Source organism: Bacillus rossius, chromosome 12 (genome assembly GCF_032445375.1).
Source record: "Bacillus rossius redtenbacheri isolate Brsri chromosome 12, Brsri_v3, whole genome shotgun sequence".
Classification (NCBI taxonomy): Eukaryota; Metazoa; Arthropoda; class Insecta; order Phasmatodea; family Bacillidae; genus Bacillus; species Bacillus rossius.
The window spans coordinates 14,170,500-14,188,195 of NC_086339.1; the positions used below are offsets into that span (position 1 = coordinate 14,170,500).

Here is a 17,696-nt window from a genome sequence, read left to right on the forward strand (position 1 = left end):
GGGGATTGTCTGTAAATTCGGTTTACGGACGATAATTTTAAGTGATAACGTCATATCAATTTTTTTTTTAATTGCTGCTTTTAAAAAGCTCGTCTTAACCTGTTTGATATTATAGAAGATTTTCTCGCACGGTGGTTGGCAGGTTCTTCCACGCTCGGCTCAGGCGGAACGTGACAATGAGTCATGCTTTTTCGTGCGTGCAGCCGGCGTTCATCGATTTATAAGACGTTATCAAGTCAAAAAATTACAAATATGGCCGGGTGGTCACAGTAGGGTCACAATAAGACAATATTAACAACCAATCTAAGCCAAATGCGTCCATAAAATGCAGTGTGGAAGGCGCTAAAAACAGTGTAGGCCTTGTTGACAGTTGAAGTGCATAAAATGTAACATTTAGTCGTCTATTTCACGAAGTGAGATTAAGTTTATTTTAGATACAAGGAAACAAACTACGGCTATGTTGATAAGGGATAGAAAACAGTTCCGCTACGCTAGAAGTTAGAAATAAACGTAATGAAACTTTGACGGCACACTACAAATGTGAAAAAGTACCTAAACTTAAAACGAGATTTTTTTCTTCTGGTTTTCAGCATAAAGAATTTCCAAGTAATTAAAATATTTTTTAAATTTGGTTTCGTAAATGTTTTGCATTTTGCTTTCATGGTGCGGCACGACAAGACGAAATTAGAAAAAAATATAATCTAGGCGATTTCTTGCGGGCCGCCGAGGAGCGTATTTTGTCACGGCGACCTTGTATTTGATTGGCTAATGAGCGTGGCTTCGTGAGTCCAGCTTTAAACGTAAAACATAACATAGCTATTTAGTTGTAAGGCGCCTAAGGCACCGAGGCTCTAAGGCACTAAGGCGCTGAAAAATGACGAATAAAACAAACACTTTAATTTAATATACACGAAATATTTATTTAAAATTCAATTTCCTTTAATGTTGTGCAAATTAATTTTTTTTTCCTGATATGATATTTCTATAATTTGTAAAATATAGTAATTGAAATCGTTCTTTTATTTGATGCTATTGAATTCCGTTTAACTACTAGCGACATCTTAAGTTGAAAATTTCAAATGCACTTCTTAAAAAGCATTAAAAAAAATTATTATGGTACGTGAAGCGGAGTCCTGTAGAAGGATTATCGTACGCAGTGGTACAACACGGCGTCACATAGTAAATATGTATATGTGCTACGGGTAATGCTATAAGAAGAAGTAAACCCAGGTCTACCCAACGCTGGCTGGGTAATGTTAGGTGTTACTGCTGATAAACATATGTGGACTGTATCAATAAGTTTTTAACCGACGACGCAACATAAATTACCCGATAGCATCAGGCCGCACCATTGCGACCTACCGCCATCATGCCAATCGAAACGAAGACTGTTTTTTTTTTGTTTCTCACTGCAGGGATGCCAATCTCACAGTTTATGGACGCCAACACTTGCAGTGTTCCAACATGGTGCCAACTGTAAAACGCTGGGGCGCGGGTGATTTAAACTGGGTATCACTTGGCCCGGTGCAGGTGCTACAAAGCCAACTCACAGCACAGTTCTATATACAGGAGTTCACACTAAGTACCAAACATTAGGTGTCGCGTCATTTATGAGCACGCTAGGTTCGGTTAGTTAGTCAAGGTATCAGTGGACCTGGGTGCTGACGTGGCGCGTGAAGAGCTGTGGTACGGTGCTGCCCCCCCGCGCAGCTCCCGGCGCGGTGAGGAACCTCGCGGCGGCCAACTCGAGCGCCTTCTCGGTGCGCGTGAGCTGGGAGCCGCCGCGGCCCGACTGCGCGCGCGGCTACTCGGTGCGCTGGTGTCCCTACCGGGAGGGAGACCGCTCCTGCGACACGGCGGCCTCATCCACGCACATGGCGAGCCTGCCCGCGGGGGCCGCCGGCTACCTGGTGCCCGGCCTCAAGAACTGCAAGCCCTACCTGGTGGCGGTGAGCGCAGTCGGCCGCGCGGGCGGCGAGTCGCAACCCGCCTACGTGCGCGCCGGGGCCGGATACACCGGTGAGAGTCCTCCGGAGACCTCCGAAACTGCCCGATCGCCCGCGCACGTTTTCACGGGTCTGCGCTTTAGAAAAAAGATTCCTTCGGGAGTCAGCTGCCGAGAGAAATAATTTTGTAACGCTACGAGAAAAAAATAATAATTGCAACTTCGTACAACACATATCATCTATGGTTATTTTTGCCAATATTAAAAACTTTTTTTAAATTTATTTTTTTAAACCATAGAAAATGTAATTTTAAATTTTACGAATTTGACTTTTTTTTATTTTACTATGTCACTGTAAAACCATTCATGGGACAGTTTGCTAATAACTTTAATTATTGGGGGTGCTGGGACAACACAGAGCATAAATGACCGGGTGAGAATCCGGACCCAGTATAACTTTGAACAATTTTTTTTTAGTGATACGGATTGTTTTCATGTAAATATAAAAATTTACAATTATCTGTAATTCAACATGAACGTTTCTGTTCCATTTACAAAATAATTATGGTATGCAGGAAAAAAATATTAAGAAAATTCAGAACTTTTCGGGTTGTGGTTGTGGCATTGGAAACAATTTGCCAAATAATGGTTGTGATACAATACGAAAAATATTGTAAATTTGAACAAAATATTTCTTTGTTATTTTTGCATATTGTCAGTATACTGATAATGGTTTTCAAGCAAAAAAAAATATAAAAATGAGTTAAAATGATTATCTACCTAATCAAGCGAAGAAGTATGACTGGAAAGTATGCCCAAGTCGGTATCTCATTCAGTCTGATCGCTTGCCCCAGCCGAGGGAGAGCCCATACAGAACCTCCGGCTGTGGAGCGTGGGCAGCCAGGGGGCGCGCGTGTCCTGGGACATCCCCAGGAGCACGGAGTACTGCGTGACGGAGTGCCGGGCCTGCCTGGAGGAGCACTACGAGACGGGCGGCGGCCAGCCCCTCAGCTGCTCCACGCAGCTCAGCTCCAAGGGCTACTGGTCCAACGACTACGACCTGCAGCCCTGCACCTTGTACACCCTCACCTTGATGCCGCACGACGCCGACGGCAGCTGGATGAACAACTACACCATCTCCTTCACCACCGGTGAGTGCAGCTTGATTGCCCTGCCCGCGGCGTCTGGCATTGGGTTAGCAGCCTGCCGCCATCCCCTTCACCACCGGTGAGTGCAGCTTGATTGCCCTGCCCGCGGCGTCTGGCATTGGGTTAGCAGCCTGCCACCGTCTCCTTCCACACTGGTGAGTGCAGCCTGTACACTTCAGCCATGGCCTCTCGTTGCGAGCTGCCAACAGCTTTAGGAAGAGGCCATTAACATATCCTTCGCCATCGGTGAGTACGACTTGTATACCTTGGCCGAGGCCTCTCGCATTGTGTTGGAACCTGCTGGATGAATACCTGCGCCATCTCCTTTACACACTGGTAAGTGCAGCCTGTACACTTCAGACATGGCCTCTCGTTGCGAGCTGCCAACAGCTGTAGGAAGAGGCCATTAACATATCCTTCGCCACCGGTGAGTACGACTTGTACACCTTGGCCGAGGCCTCTCGCATTGTGTTGGAACCTGCTGGATGAATACCTGCACCATCTCCTTTACACACTGGTGAGTGCAGCCTGTACACTTCAGGCATGGCCTCTTTTTGCGAGCTGCCAACAGCTGTAGGAGGAGGCCATTAAAATATCCTTCGCCACCGGTGAGTACGACTTGTACACCTTGGCCGAGGCCTCTCGCATTGTGTTGGAACCTGCTGGAATGAATACCTGCACCATCTCCTTCCACATTGGTGAGTGCAACCTGTACTTTTCAGCAATGGACTCTTGTTGCAACGTGACAAAATCAGGGATTTTTTATTTTGATTTTGGATACCTCTTTTTTGGTTCAGGTAAAGAAGTATTTACAAATGTTATTATATATAAATATATATTACCACAGTAGTGAGAAATAAAAATTCACTAATGAATTTACCAACGACCTTTAATCTTTGGCATGTATTCTGTATCCAAAATATATATATAATCTTGCCTATTACCATTGCTTCATTAATGTATATTTATGACTTAAAAAAGTGCAACTACGGGCCATGTTCTTTCGCATCGGATTAGTGGCATGGTGCCGATTCCTCCCCAGTGGTTCCTCTCGTGGTCTCCCCTCTCCACTGACTGGGTCCCGCAGGTTCGAGCGAGGTCCGCTCGGTCTCGGTGACGGAGAAGACGACGCTGGTCCCCGAGGTCAGCTGGACCGCTCCTCTCAGCAGGACCTGTCTCCAGTGGTACCGGGTCTGCTGGAAGCCCTCGGGCGGAGGGGCAGACTCGGCGGAGACCTGCGGCACGGCCCCGGCGGGCTCAAGGGCGCTCAACATGACGGGCGTCGTTGGCTGCACCGGCTACGACGTCGCGGTGACTGCCGTCGGCGCCATCGACGGCATCAACGGCACCTCCGACGAGTCCAACACCACCTTCACCACGGGCTTCGCAGGTGTGAATCGAAGCGGACCACCAAAATGCAATGGTGTGGTGGTTTTATCACTGTCATCTTACCAACATGAACCAGGCCTTGCAGACATGTGCTCTTATTTACCGCATTAATTAACTTGGTGTACATAGTCATAGGGGTCCTTAAATACATTAACACCATCATGTTTAACCAAAATAAATGTTCTCAGAGTCTTAAAACAATAAACAAAATATATCACTACAGCGACATTATTAGAAAGGTGAACAAAATAAAACATTTTTCCAAATGGTAATTTAACAGTAGTAAAAACATAAATAATAAATGTTTCAATACTCAGTAGCAATGTAGTAGTACACTTTGAACCCATATGGTGGATACGACCTCACCGTAACTTTCGGGCTGATGCCCTAAATAATACAAATTTTTCATTTGGAGGTTGTTACAACGCATGAATGTTCCAAGGATGACGCTTGGCATTACGGTCCTGATTTGAACTAGCCATGTAGTTGTTTACAAAACACGGTGAACAGAAATTTGACGAGTCAGCAGTGGCAAATGGCTACATAGACCACTGGTTTGAGAACTATCATATCTGAGACAAGTTACATGACAGAGTACAGTATGTACATAAAAGAATGTCCCAGTTATAAATTTTATCAGTATCAACTGTAAGTGTTGTAGAGTGTTTGTTCAAGGTCACTATTAAGAATAACTCTTAACAGTTTTAGGTAAGCGCATGCATAAGTACTTCTTCATTGCTTTCTCGCTTGCAGCGCCACCTATGCAAAATGACGACTCCGGAGCGTAAACCATGTTGTGATCTGCAATTTGCTAAAAGTAAATCTGTAATTGCAGTTGAACATGTGTTTTGTTTAAAGTTTGATTGTGATCTCCCATGTGGCAAAAACATCTGCCGATGGTATAGGCGATTCGAAAAGACCGGATGTGTTTGCAAAGGGAAAATAACGGGATGACCAAAAGTGTCTGTATAGGATGTTGACCGTGTCAGAGCATCTTACCTGCATAGTCCTGAGAAATCTGTTCGGAAAGCAAGTCTTGAATTTCAGTTGCTGAAGACGACCGTGCGGAAGGTTTTAAGAAAACATTTACACATGCATCCATACCGGTTAAAGTTGTTACATACTTTAAAGCTATATGATGCAAGATTCAATCGCTACCTCTTGATTTGCCAAGGTTGAGACACAGAATTGAAGAGGCTATAGCTTCCATTACTCCGGACGTGTTAACAAAAGTGTGGGAAGAATTGGACTTTTGTTTGGAGGCATGCTGTATAAAAAAGATAGGTTAGTTTACCTTCAATTTGATGTGTGATTTGTTGTAAGTACTGTTATACTATAAAATTACATTGGGACATTCATTTATGGACACCCTACATGTTTCAGATCCAGGACCGTTGTCCGACCTGAAGTGCACGGTGACGTCGTCCAACTCGATCCGCGTGCAGTGGGACGCCCCGGCGAAGAACGTTGCCTGCATCGACGACTACGAGGTGTGCCTGAAGACGGAGTCCAGGGAAATGGGCCCGACCTGCGACCTGGTGCCCAGGGGGCAGCTGTCGTGGGCCAGCGACCCAGGGCTGCAGGCGTGCGCGGCCCACGTGGTCAGCGTGGCCTACCGGCACCAGGAGTCTGAGGTGGACAGGACCTCGGCGACGGTGCGCACAGGTAGACCCCGAGGAGAGCTTTCAATAAATTATGGAAAAAAAAACTTACAATTGAAGTGCCATGCAGTAACAACTAAACAAGTCTTGTCGATGTCCCGAAAGTACCGAAAGAACAGGGGATCAACTTTAAATTCCCGATTCTTCCACGATATAAAAAGTAGTGGGAATTCCCGATACTTATGGGACAGGGAACCCTAGCAGGCGGAGCCAAAGGAGATTTAAGTTTCGCGGGTCGCTGCTCTGTCAGGTCCAGGGGCGGTGGAGGATCTGACCCTGACCGGCAGCACGGGGACCTCCGTGCTGGTCTCCTGGAGGAACCCGCTGGCCAATGCCGAGTGCGCAGAGGAGGTGGTGGTCTCGTGGCGCCCCCAAGATGCCGACGCCCAGCAGCCGGGGGGTTGGAACTCGACCAGGGTGCCGGCCTCCAGGACGGAGTTCAATATCACCGGGCTGGCCCCGTGCTCCAACTACAGCGTCTCCGTCATGGTCACTGCTGCTGGGAGCATTCGGTCGACGTCCGAGACGATACTGGCCCCAACCTTGAATGAACGTGAGTAATCGATGTTGTTTTCTAGTGGCTTATTCGTTTTATAAAAAATGCACTAAAATCATAATGGTGGATTGAAACATAAAATTCACACTCTTGTGGTTCCACGAATCTATCAAAAAAATCGGGAGCTTATACATTCGTTGTATGTTCTGTTTCAGAAAATTATTTAATATTTACAATCCAAAAAATTAAATATGCCGACTCTTTTAGTGGCCGAACTTTCACAAAATGAACATAAAATACATATATATCAAATACCTTTTACACACTTTATATTAGCTTCACCTGTATGTTTGTTTGTTTGTTTGTATGTTTGTATGTTTGTAACCGACTCCTTTGGGTGCAATTTTGACCCACTTTAAACGGCCAGATTTCATTCAAACTTTGTAGATTTATCGAGGCCCGATGACAAAACACTAATTTGATAATTAGATAATTAGCTTTGCAAAGTTGCATTTTAAACATTTTGTGCAGTACGGACAAGGAGAATGAAAGGGAATATAAAACTGGAATTTTAATATTTCCTGCCCTTTTAAAATCATCGGAATTTTTATGATTGTAAAAGACGAAATAGAATTATATAATTTTTTGCTAAAGAATTTTAAAACATACCACGATAATGTTTGACCCACATTTCATTAAATCATCCAAAACGAGGCCTTTTTCGTGTAAAAAAACGGTATTCATCATTTAGGCTACACACATTGCGTATTCCAAGTCCGTCCCATTTCCATGCGGCGAACCTCTATGTAGAGGGAGTAAATAATCTGGTAGAGCTTTGCGAAAAGTTCCTGGAACTAATTGGCCACTTTGTGAAAATGTGAAGTAGAAATGGTAGGTACTTACTTTATGGACATTCATCATATGATTTAATGGCTCCGGTAATAGCTAATATGACATAAAAATAGTACTAAACCCCGGCCTTGGACATGATTATCGAAAATGAGTATCATTAAAACAGTTAACACTACAACATTTCACTTCGGCTTTGTGAACTTTGGTCCGCGCCACCCTCCCCAGATGGCAGCAATGTGTTTATAGCTCTAGGAGTAGGAACCAGGGGGGCTGTTGGGTCGCAGGTGCTGGCTCCGCGCGCGACGTACGGCTGCAGATGGAGGGGTCGACGGCGATGGTGCGCTGGCGGGCTCCTACCCAGGCGCCGACCTGCGCCACGGGCTACCAGGTGTGCTGGCGCCGCGCCGGTGCAGTCGAGGCCGCAGCATGCGCCCGCACCGCAGGGGAGGTGTTCGCCCTCGAGGGGCGGCTGGACTGCGAAGTGTACGAGGCGAGTGTGAGGACCGTGTCCATCGACGGCTCGCTGTCCGCCGCCGTCAACGCCAGCCTGGACCTGGCCGGTGAGCGATGCCTTTTGGCGGCTCCGGTCCATGTAACATTACATTTACCATGAGAACAACTGTATCACTGCAAAAAAAAAAGAGCAACCAACTGTCTGGTTAGCTGAGTTGGGTAGACCTAGCCTCTGGTCATAGCTGAAGCTCTAACACCTTCCCGATCAAAAGGGAGTAATCCCCAGTCATATCTGTCTAAATTACTTTCTCTGGAGATTAAGAATGGGATTTGGAAGTTGACTCCCAAGCTACCATACAAGGGCGCATATTTGGAAGGGGAGGTTTTGAGGTTGCCAGCCTTCGGGTTGGAAAACATCTGTATCACTGCAAAATAGTGTTCGGATTCTCACCCGGGCATTTATGATTTGTGTTATTACAGAACCGCCAATACTTAATGTGATTTGTAAACCGTTCCCTGAATTAGCTTTCCAGTATTAACTGCGCACATTAATGAGCATAAACCAATAAAATAATCAAATTGTTCAATATTCGATTACAAATAAAACATCATTGCAAATATAAAATTATGCGCCAACTTTTGTAAGAAATTTATCTAAATGTTTGACATATATGCAAAAATATCCATAGCCTTGTTTGTACAAATTTACAATATATTTCTTGTAGTTTTACAAGTTATTTTTTGGCAACTTGTTTTAAAATTAATCTTTCGTAAAAGTACAGACAATTTCCCTCCCTGGAGTCTGCCAGTAGCCTAAATGGAGGAAGCAGCTGGGACAGGACTATACACCGTCAAAAGCTGAAATTCACCAGAAAAATATCTTAAAAGCAAGCAGCTATATTTTGGATGTTGTAGTTAGCCGAAAATCAGAAGCTCGATACTCGTATATCCTAAAGTCACTAGAATGAAAGACACTAGACCAAAAGGCAATGGACTGAAATTCCGGTCAAATGATTTTTGGTATTGTGCCTTCTTCCCACTAGATTAGTGCAGGATTACAGATTGTTCCGACTGTTTAATGCCATAGTAATGACCTTTCAATGCACCTTCTTGCTCCAGTTCCAAGCAAGGTGGAGAACCTCGCGGTGGCCGCCGGGAACTCCTGTCAGTCCGTGGCCGTCGAGTGGGAACCACCCTCGTCCAACGCCGACTGCGTGAGCTGGTACCAGGTGTGCTGGGGCGAGGCTTCTTCGGCGAACCGCTCGTGCATCCAGGTGCCGTACGACGATATAGACATGGCCATCTCCGGTCTGGAGAGGCGCAGCCGCTATGAGGTGTCCCTGGCAGCCGTGGGGCCGACGGGAGAGCTCTCCGAGGAGAGCTACATCGAGGCGGACACCGGTGGGTGGATACGCCAGTGCTTGGTCTGAACTGTTCTGATAGATGATCAAGCCACTTGAAGGTGATCACGAGAGGCTGGATTGGGTTGCATATGGTTAGAGTCATGACAATTCGTGTATTCCTTGGGTGGCAAAGTAGACTTGATACACATACACGTCTGCTTCACGTTTATGATTGGACTGCAGTTCTCTTGACACGCCCCTTGACGATCCTGATCCAGTTTAAACAAGGAAGAGAAGTTGTTACCAAATCAAGTTGTATGTGACCATGGTATTGATAAATGAGAATTCCTAACAGACTTAATTATATATAGGCAAGTTGATTTTTTTCCTGGAGTGAAATAAGTCAGCGCACTAATCGTGGCTGGATATGGTTGTTTCAAAACTGTTTTTCTTCCATGGTTTGTTACTTGCTCAGGGTAGTGCATAACCTGTCAAGAGAATTAAGATTCAATCATCAAATTAATGCTCATGTGTTTTATTCTGGTGTAGAATTAATCGATGAAATCATCATCATGAGTTCCAGACAGTTTGCACCATTGTTGTAAGTTATAAGAATTCGAAGGTATTGTGGTAAACTATTCCTAACCACAGATGCCAATATGTCTAGATGAAATCCGAGTACAATGTTGGGATAATGGTATTGCATGATGCTGGTGATGGTATGTGACGGAATTATTATGATTGTTCCTAGCGAGTTTTTCTCAAGCTATTTAACAAAATTGCTAACCACAGTGCCTCCCAAGTTTAGAACAGGCATTCATTCCACAGACTAATACCTCAATAGAACAGTCATGCAATCCATGTTACAAATGTTCGCCAAATAATGCAGCAGAATTTGTGGGTCCATACTTTTTGTCATCAGCCATTCCTAGACCATAGATACTAACATAACTGTAGATCGGGACAATTCATTGATACATTTCGTGTTAGGTTAAAATTTAACTCCTTATATCCGTGTGCTGCTCCAGGTACTAATTCAGTTAATTTGGACGATTTTGGACATTGAATCACAGTCTACCTAGTTGAGACTTCTCAGCAAATGAACAGATGACTTTTATCCGAGTATGTGGAAGACCGTGGAGTCTATCACACATATCTTTGAATCCACAATATATCCAGGCCCCAGACGTGACACTAATAACTTGGGACAATAATAAATGGTTTTACTTTAAAAGCAATTTCGTTTTTAAAACATGAGATTTGGGTATTATTGTTTTTTTTTTATGTTTAACAATTATGAAACTAAAATATTTCTTAGTACCTACTTATTTCTCCAAGATAGTCTTGTTTTGTCTGACACAGTCATGATGCTGTTATACAACAACATAATTAGTTATAACAATATGCATGTCTGGAAGAGAACTACTGAGAAAAAATACATTTACAATTTTTTTTTTGTATTTTAAAAATGTGCCAACTCCATTAATTGTAAAAACATGTTACAAATAAAAGGGATGCAAGAAAACATTTTGCTATTTTTTCTAATATGTTTAGTTTATACATTTTGTTACAAAGTTATATCTACATAAATTACATGCAATTAATTTACCATAGTAAAAAAAATGTAGTCATTGTAGTTTGAGTTTTTCAAAATGCTGATTTTTAAAAAAAAATATTTTGGGTTTCATTTCGGAGGTGAATTGTGTATTAACTTGCATTTCGGCATTAGATGGCGTACTGACATGCTTTGCGGTGTTATTTCGGTTTTAACGCAATTCACTACATGACTGACCCCGTCAGTAACGCAAGGCAGGGTAAAGGTAACTAACTATGCCTGTGCCAGGTCCGGCGGCGGTGGAGGAGCTGACCCTGACCGGCAGCACGGAGACGTCTATGTTGGTCTCCTGGAGGAACCCGCTGGCCAACGCCGAGTGCGCCGAGGAGGTGGTGGTCTCGTGGCGGCCCCAAAACGCCGACGCCCAGCAGCTAGGAGGCTGGAACTCGACCAGGGTGCCGGCCTCCGGGACGGAGTTCAATGTCACCGGGCTGGCCCCATGCTCCAACTACAGCGTGTCCGTCGCGGTCAACGCCGGCGGCGGCGTGGTGTCCGCGAACAACACGGTCCTGCTGCACACTGCGTACGAGAGTGAGTACTCGGAGCACCAGAAACTGCACACGTTCTCTGAGTGGTTCTCGCAGTTCTGGACTTTGTGGGGCCATACTTGGAATATACTGTTCCTGTTATGTTTTTTGCATTCTTTTTTTCTAAAGCATGTAGGTTCTGGCGGCCAGACATTAATTTTTTCTAAAGTGTGTAGGTTCTGGCGGCCAGACATTCATTTTTTCTAAAGCGTGTAGTTTCTGGCGGCTAGGCTAAAGAGTGTATTTTAAGGCACGTTGTGAGGAAAGAGAACCAGTCGTGTTGAACGCGGCAGGTCCGGCGGCCGTGTCCCGCCTGAGCCTGCGGACGGGCGGCTCCCCGGCGGCGGAGCTGAGCTGGGACCCGCCGCGCCAGCCCGCCGCCTGCGTGCGCGGCCACCAGGTGTGCTGGCGCGCCGCCCCCTCTCCCCTGGCCTCCGCGAGGTGCGCTGTCGTGGCCGCCCCTGCGTCCTCCTACTCGCTGGGCGGGCTGCCGGCCTGCGAGCAGTACGTCCTCGCCGTCAGCAGCCTGGGCGCCGGAGGCCTGCTGTCCGCCGCCGCGTACGTCGACCTGGACCTCGCGAGTACGCTCCCGTTTCTTTTCAGTCTCGGTCTAGTCACATCACTAAAAAAAAAAAAAAAAAAAAAAAAAAAAAAAAAAAAAAAAAAAAAAAAAAGTACGGTCTCCGGGTAAAAGGTAACAAGTCACATTTTGGTGATTTTTAGTTTTTTTCCAGCAATAAACTCTTAATTATACTTAGAATATATAATGCATTTTTAATCATTGGCAACTATGTTGGTAAATAAAAGAATAATGCAAGAAAAATTTAAGTGTTTAAATTCAATTTTTATCTAAGAGTTTTTTTTGTTTCTCCTGCAAAAAGTGAATTCTTAACTTGTTACCTTTTACCCGGAGACCGTCCAAATATACGTGAAAATACGTAGTTTTTTCCAATACCTTTTCGTACGCAAAAACCAAATTTCTTCAGGAAAGATTAATACTTTTTTTTTTTTTGCGCCAATCCACAAAGAACCGCGTTGGGTGAGTTGTATCACTAGGGGCCTACACATTAACATTACAGAGTCACTGAGATTTAAAAAAAAATGAGCAGAAATGGAAGAAAACTGGACAGTTCTGCATGATACTTTCAGTTTTTCGTACGCAAAAACCAAATTTTTTTCAGGAAAGCTTAATACCTTTTTTTGCGCCAATCCACAAAAAAATCACGTTGGGTGAGTTTTATCACTAGGGGCCTACACATTAACATTACAGTCTCACTGAGATTTAAAAAAAAATGAGCAGAAATGGTAGAAAACTGGACAGTTCTGCATGATACTTTCACTTTTTCGTACTCAAAAACCAAATTTCTTCAGGAAAGCTTTATACCTTTTTTTTTTTTTCGCCAATCCACAAAATAACCACGTTGGGTGAGTTTTATATCTAGGGGCCTACACGTAAATATTACAGAGTCACTGAGAAAAATGAGCAGAAATAAAAGAAAATAGGACAGTTCTGTGTGATACTTTCAGTTTAATTTTTATCGTTTGGTTCGCATCATGTGCTTCGCTGCAATGTTGTGCTGTCCATGTTATCCATTTCGAATCATCTTTGTTTGTCTCTGTGCTGTTCAGAGTTGTTGTTTTGTTCTTTTCGCTACCTACCGTGTTCGTCAGTGCGGTAGATATTATTTTAACAAATTCCTTTCCAGGAATATTCAGTCCTCGGTTCCTTAATCTTCTGAATGTTTGCACATTCATATTCTTTGACCGTTATCGAGGATTCTTATGACGCACGGTGTAAACGGCAATGGCGTGTGTCCACAGAAAAGTCTTTAAACTCTTAACCATGGGTTTCTCTTAGAGCCCGTCTACAATAGTCCGAAACTGTGCGTGGTCCGTGTCCTTATCCGCATGTGAGTGACGTCACATTGTCTCACCGAAAAATGTCCTGTCCACAATTGCGATGTCCGATGTCCGAATGTATTGATTTCTAAAGTTGTTACCAGAGCGCAGTAAATGTGCCAAACCAAAATGTTTTTGTTTATTGTTTTGATGCTTTGTAGTTTGAGATTGAACTTATGAAAGTTGTGGGAGTTCAATATTATATATTTAAATTTATTCAGTAAGGCAAAGTGGCTCTTATTGACTTAACAACACCTTCCATTTCCTTCAATAACAAAAAAAAAACCACCACGTTTTCAAACGGGAACCGGAAATTCAAATATCGCGAGTGTTATGTTATTTTTCCTGTGTCCGAAGTACGCAGGTTGGGACGAAAAGTTCAAATTGACGGATGTCTTCGGACCAGGTAGGTTCGGACCCTTCGCCCACTTGACGCATGACGTCGGAGGGTCGTCGCGTGGACCAATCAGCGACGAGTTTTCTTCGGACACAGTTTAGGACATTGCTATTGCAGACGGGCCTCTAGTTCGTATCACCGGGACGCGTGTCCGTGGTGGCGGTTGGTGACGTCACGCATATGTCCTGGCAGCCCCCGGCGAGGTGAGCGCCCTGGCGGTCGAGAACCGCACCGCCGACTCGCTGGCGGTGGGCTGGGGCGCGCCGCTGTGGAACGCGGAGTGCGCGCGCGGCTACGAGGTGTGCGTCGCCGCCGCGGGAGGCGCTGGCGTCTGCGAGAAGACCGGCGCCGCGGAGAAGGAGCGCAGGTTGGCAGGCCTGCAGCCGGGCAGCGGGTACACGGTGACTGTGACGGCGCTGGGGCAGGCAGGGCAGAGGTCTGCCCCCAGGAGCCTTCAGGCCACCACAGACGAGGGTGAGTGTCCACTTCAATCTGTCACACTGCAAGGGAAAAAAAATATTGTACATTTTGACGCGGCAACGTCTAATAAAAAAATGAACGCCGGCTGCATGCACGAAAAAATGTCCCGTTACGCACATGGTCCCATTACACGGTGTCCCGTTACGCACATTGTTCAGTTACGCACATTGTCCCGTTACGCTGTGTCCCGTTACGCTCATTGTACGCTTGCACCGCATCTATCTCTCTTCCACTCGATTGGAACAACCATCGATTTTGACTTTTTTCGAGGCACATTAAACTTGAAACACCTCCCATTCGTTTCCTACTTTTCCTATCATCGTCCTGTCCTTAACTGAATAACACAGATCGGAAGAAAATTAAATAGCTAACATGTATAAAAGTTATTGTTAAAATAATCTCTTCGTTAAAGTAATAAACATATTTTGAATTAATGAGAGCAAATAAAAGTAAATTTATCAATTAAATTGTAGATTTCATTTCACTCCTTCTTTGTATCCATACAAAATAGTGATAATTCGATAAAAATGATTCAAATTTAGTCATAAAAGAATGCAATCATTTCATCAATGTTTTGTTATGACGTTGTCACGTTAAACTATCGTCCGTAAACCGACTTTACATCAGACAACCAATTTTTTACCATGGTAATTTTCTTGCATGTATGAAATACTACTCGAAGTGAAACTTCTTTGCTGAGGACGCTACAATTTGCGAGCGTTACGCATGAGGATACGTGGTGGTAGGTGGAGGAGGAGAGTGCGTCAGTGGCGACGCCACTCCAACGCAAGTTCTAGTTTTGACGTGATAACGTCTTATAATATTCGATGAACGCCGGCTGCACGCACGAAATATCATGACTCATTGTCACGTTCCGCCAGAGCCGAGCGTGAAAGAACCGGCCAACCACCGTGCGAGACAATCTTCTATACCTAATATCAAACAGGCTTTTCAAAAGCAGCAATTTAAAATATTTGATTTGTTTGTACAATTTCGTTATTTCAAACTAACAATTTATTGGCATTGATTTGATTTCAGTTTATTTATAGAACTAATTGTTCGTGATTATATTTAAACAAATTATTTAAATTAAAAATGCAAAAAACTGTAAACAATATTTGAAAATTAAAAAAGTATGCAATTTTTCATCAATGTTTTCTAATGACGTTATAACGTAAAATTATCGTCCGTAAACCAACTTTACAGACAAACCCCCCCCCTTTTTTTTTTGGTTAAGGGGGAGGCGGGGATATGCAGAGACGGGCGGGGGAGGGGAAGAAATGACGATGCTGTGATTATACTGAATTCTCGTAATGCTGTTTGTGTTTGTCTACCCCTCGTTTTTTTTTTCGTGACCAGGAGTGGATTTCCTTTTTTTTATTTTTTTTTTATTTTTGTTCCAGCGACCGGTAACGGCGGGGCGCGCCCGACGACCGCCGCGTGGTCCCTCGGCGTGCTGGCCTGCGCCTGGGCACACCTCCTGGGACTGCGCGCGCGGACACGCCTCTGATCCGCGACCCCGTCGCGCGCGTGGTTCCGGCAGGAGTCAGTTCCTGCACCCGCGACACTCTTGAATTTAGTTTACACTGTTCTGTTAGTAAAAATAATATAAAAGAAAAATAGTAATACATATACATATATATATATATATATATATATATATATATCACCTAAGAATGCAACAGTTGAAACAGTTTTAAATTATCGGCCCAAGAATACAATTATTTTCTTCCATAACAATAATAGGCTTGGTTGAGAAAAGTAGAGCCATGCAACTGATTAACGTGTAATTTTCATTGCACCAAAAACTTTTTTTTTATGGTTTGGCTGACGCTAACTATAAACGTGTAGTATCATCACAGAGTGCAAAATAATTTTAAAAATAAGGAAATTTTTGTAAAAACAAATACTGTGTTTACTTGTTACCACTGTATATTAAAAATTTTATCGTGTTATTGAGCAATGTACATTTTATTTTAATATTTAAAGATATATAATTTATGTGATTAGAACTAATATTCCTAGGAGTGTAGCTTAGTTTTAAGATTATTTTTTTTGTTATTCACTCTTATGTAAACTTAACATTTTCAAAGGAATTGTAAGAAATTGTGTATATGAGTGGAAAAAAATAAAACAAAACCTTCCCTTAATAGGACTGATTATTTTAGTATTGTTGTATTTTCTAGAGTTATTTGTTTTCTTTTCAGTGCATAAATTTAGTACTGGAAAAAGCATTGAAAATGATACTGTGTGATGCGTAAGAATGGCATTTGGTATCAGCGGATTGTGTCCTTTTTTTCTCATTCTAGAACAAATTATAGAATATTTGTGATTAATGTGCTTACAAACTGATCTCAAGGTAACCGGCATAAATGCATTGGTTCCACAACGTTTTCTCAGATTATTAGTGGGAGCATATGTAGCCTACCCATACATGAATCATGCAACATTCAGAGTACCTGAAATTTTATCAATTTTACAGACTCGATTAGATATTAATTAAAAAAACTTTTACAGGCTTTATTTTTACGCAATGGCGCAAATGTTTCTCTTCTGATACGAGCCGAAAGGAAATATTATCGTGGAATGAACACCGCATGTCTTATCTTGAGTTTCCAATCTTAAATAAATCCAGGGTGTGGTCTCTTTTAAAAAAAAAAAAAAAAGAATCAGTAATTTTGATAAAGAAAAATAAATCGGTTTGTTAACTTTATATTGAAAGACAAATAAAACAAAAACTAGTAGTGTAAGTTAGTATGTTCTGGCCTAATTCATTTACTATGGGGCTACTATTATGTGGCTTGGTAGTTTGTGGCTTGCCTATCGCGCACCTTCGGGTGTGTTCGGGCGTGTCCGCCGCTCGATACTTAAAATCGAGCAAAGGAATATGGTCTCGTGGCCGTGTGGTTAGCATGGATGACTTTCAATCGAGAAAAGGAAGATCTATAGCAAGGAGAAGTATGTATTATGTATTAAATATGTTTACAGATGACATAAGCGCGCCCGGCAGGTACCTTTGGCATACTCTAGTACACAACCAGTTAAGTAGACTAGAGGATTGTTGTGACTGGAGTAGTTCACGATACCTGAGATGACTAATGAATGACTTAATGAAGCCCGATAATGACTGGCAAACTCTCAGTTCAAGGCATCGAACGGCGGACATAATAAATATGATATACCAACATTTAATGTAACGATTAGAAATCGTTACAAAACTCATTTTACTATAGCAATTAGTATCTATATTAACTCAGATAAATAATTGGTTTTAAACATGAACAATTGCAAAGTTATGTTGCTGAAAACCAATTTTTTTGCTTTAAATAACATATTGTAAGAATAATCAATATTACATAGTCATTAAATTGTGCAAAATATTTTTATGATGAATTTAGTTGCTAATTTTGCAAGTTATAATTTATGTTACAAGCTAAATATTATTACCACAAAATAAAAAAAACATGTCTAAATAAATCACACGAATTCAA

General features: G+C 43.0%; 1 protein-coding gene across 1 annotated transcript; it reads left to right on the top strand.

The window, feature by feature from the left end:
• Positions 1-1,464: 1,464 nt before the first annotated feature.
• Positions 1,465-16,075, top strand: LOC134537253 (fibronectin-like). The gene is made up of 12 exons (XM_063377522.1): positions 1,465-1,495; positions 1,711-2,019; positions 2,800-3,096; positions 4,181-4,483; positions 5,866-6,147; positions 6,394-6,696; positions 7,776-8,051; positions 9,064-9,345; positions 11,131-11,433; positions 11,723-12,010; positions 13,918-14,199; positions 15,609-16,075. The coding sequence occupies exons 1-12, from the start codon at positions 1,465-1,467 to the stop codon at positions 15,713-15,715; spliced, it is 3,063 nt and encodes a 1,020-aa protein (XP_063233592.1). The 3' UTR covers positions 15,716-16,075.
• Positions 16,076-17,696: the final 1,621 nt, after the last annotated feature.

Excerpts from the sequence above, each read along its gene's own strand:
- LOC134537253 (XM_063377522.1), top strand. The coding sequence starts at position 1,465 with ATGGTGCCAACTGTAAAACGCTGGGGCGCGG. Across the intron at positions 12,011-13,917 it reads CGTCGACCTGGACCTCGCGA|CCCCCGGCGAGGTGAGCGCC; the intron begins GTACGCTCCCGT and ends ATGTCCTGGCAG. Across the intron at positions 14,200-15,608 it reads TCAGGCCACCACAGACGAGG|CGACCGGTAACGGCGGGGCG; the intron begins GTGAGTGTCCAC and ends TTTTTGTTCCAG.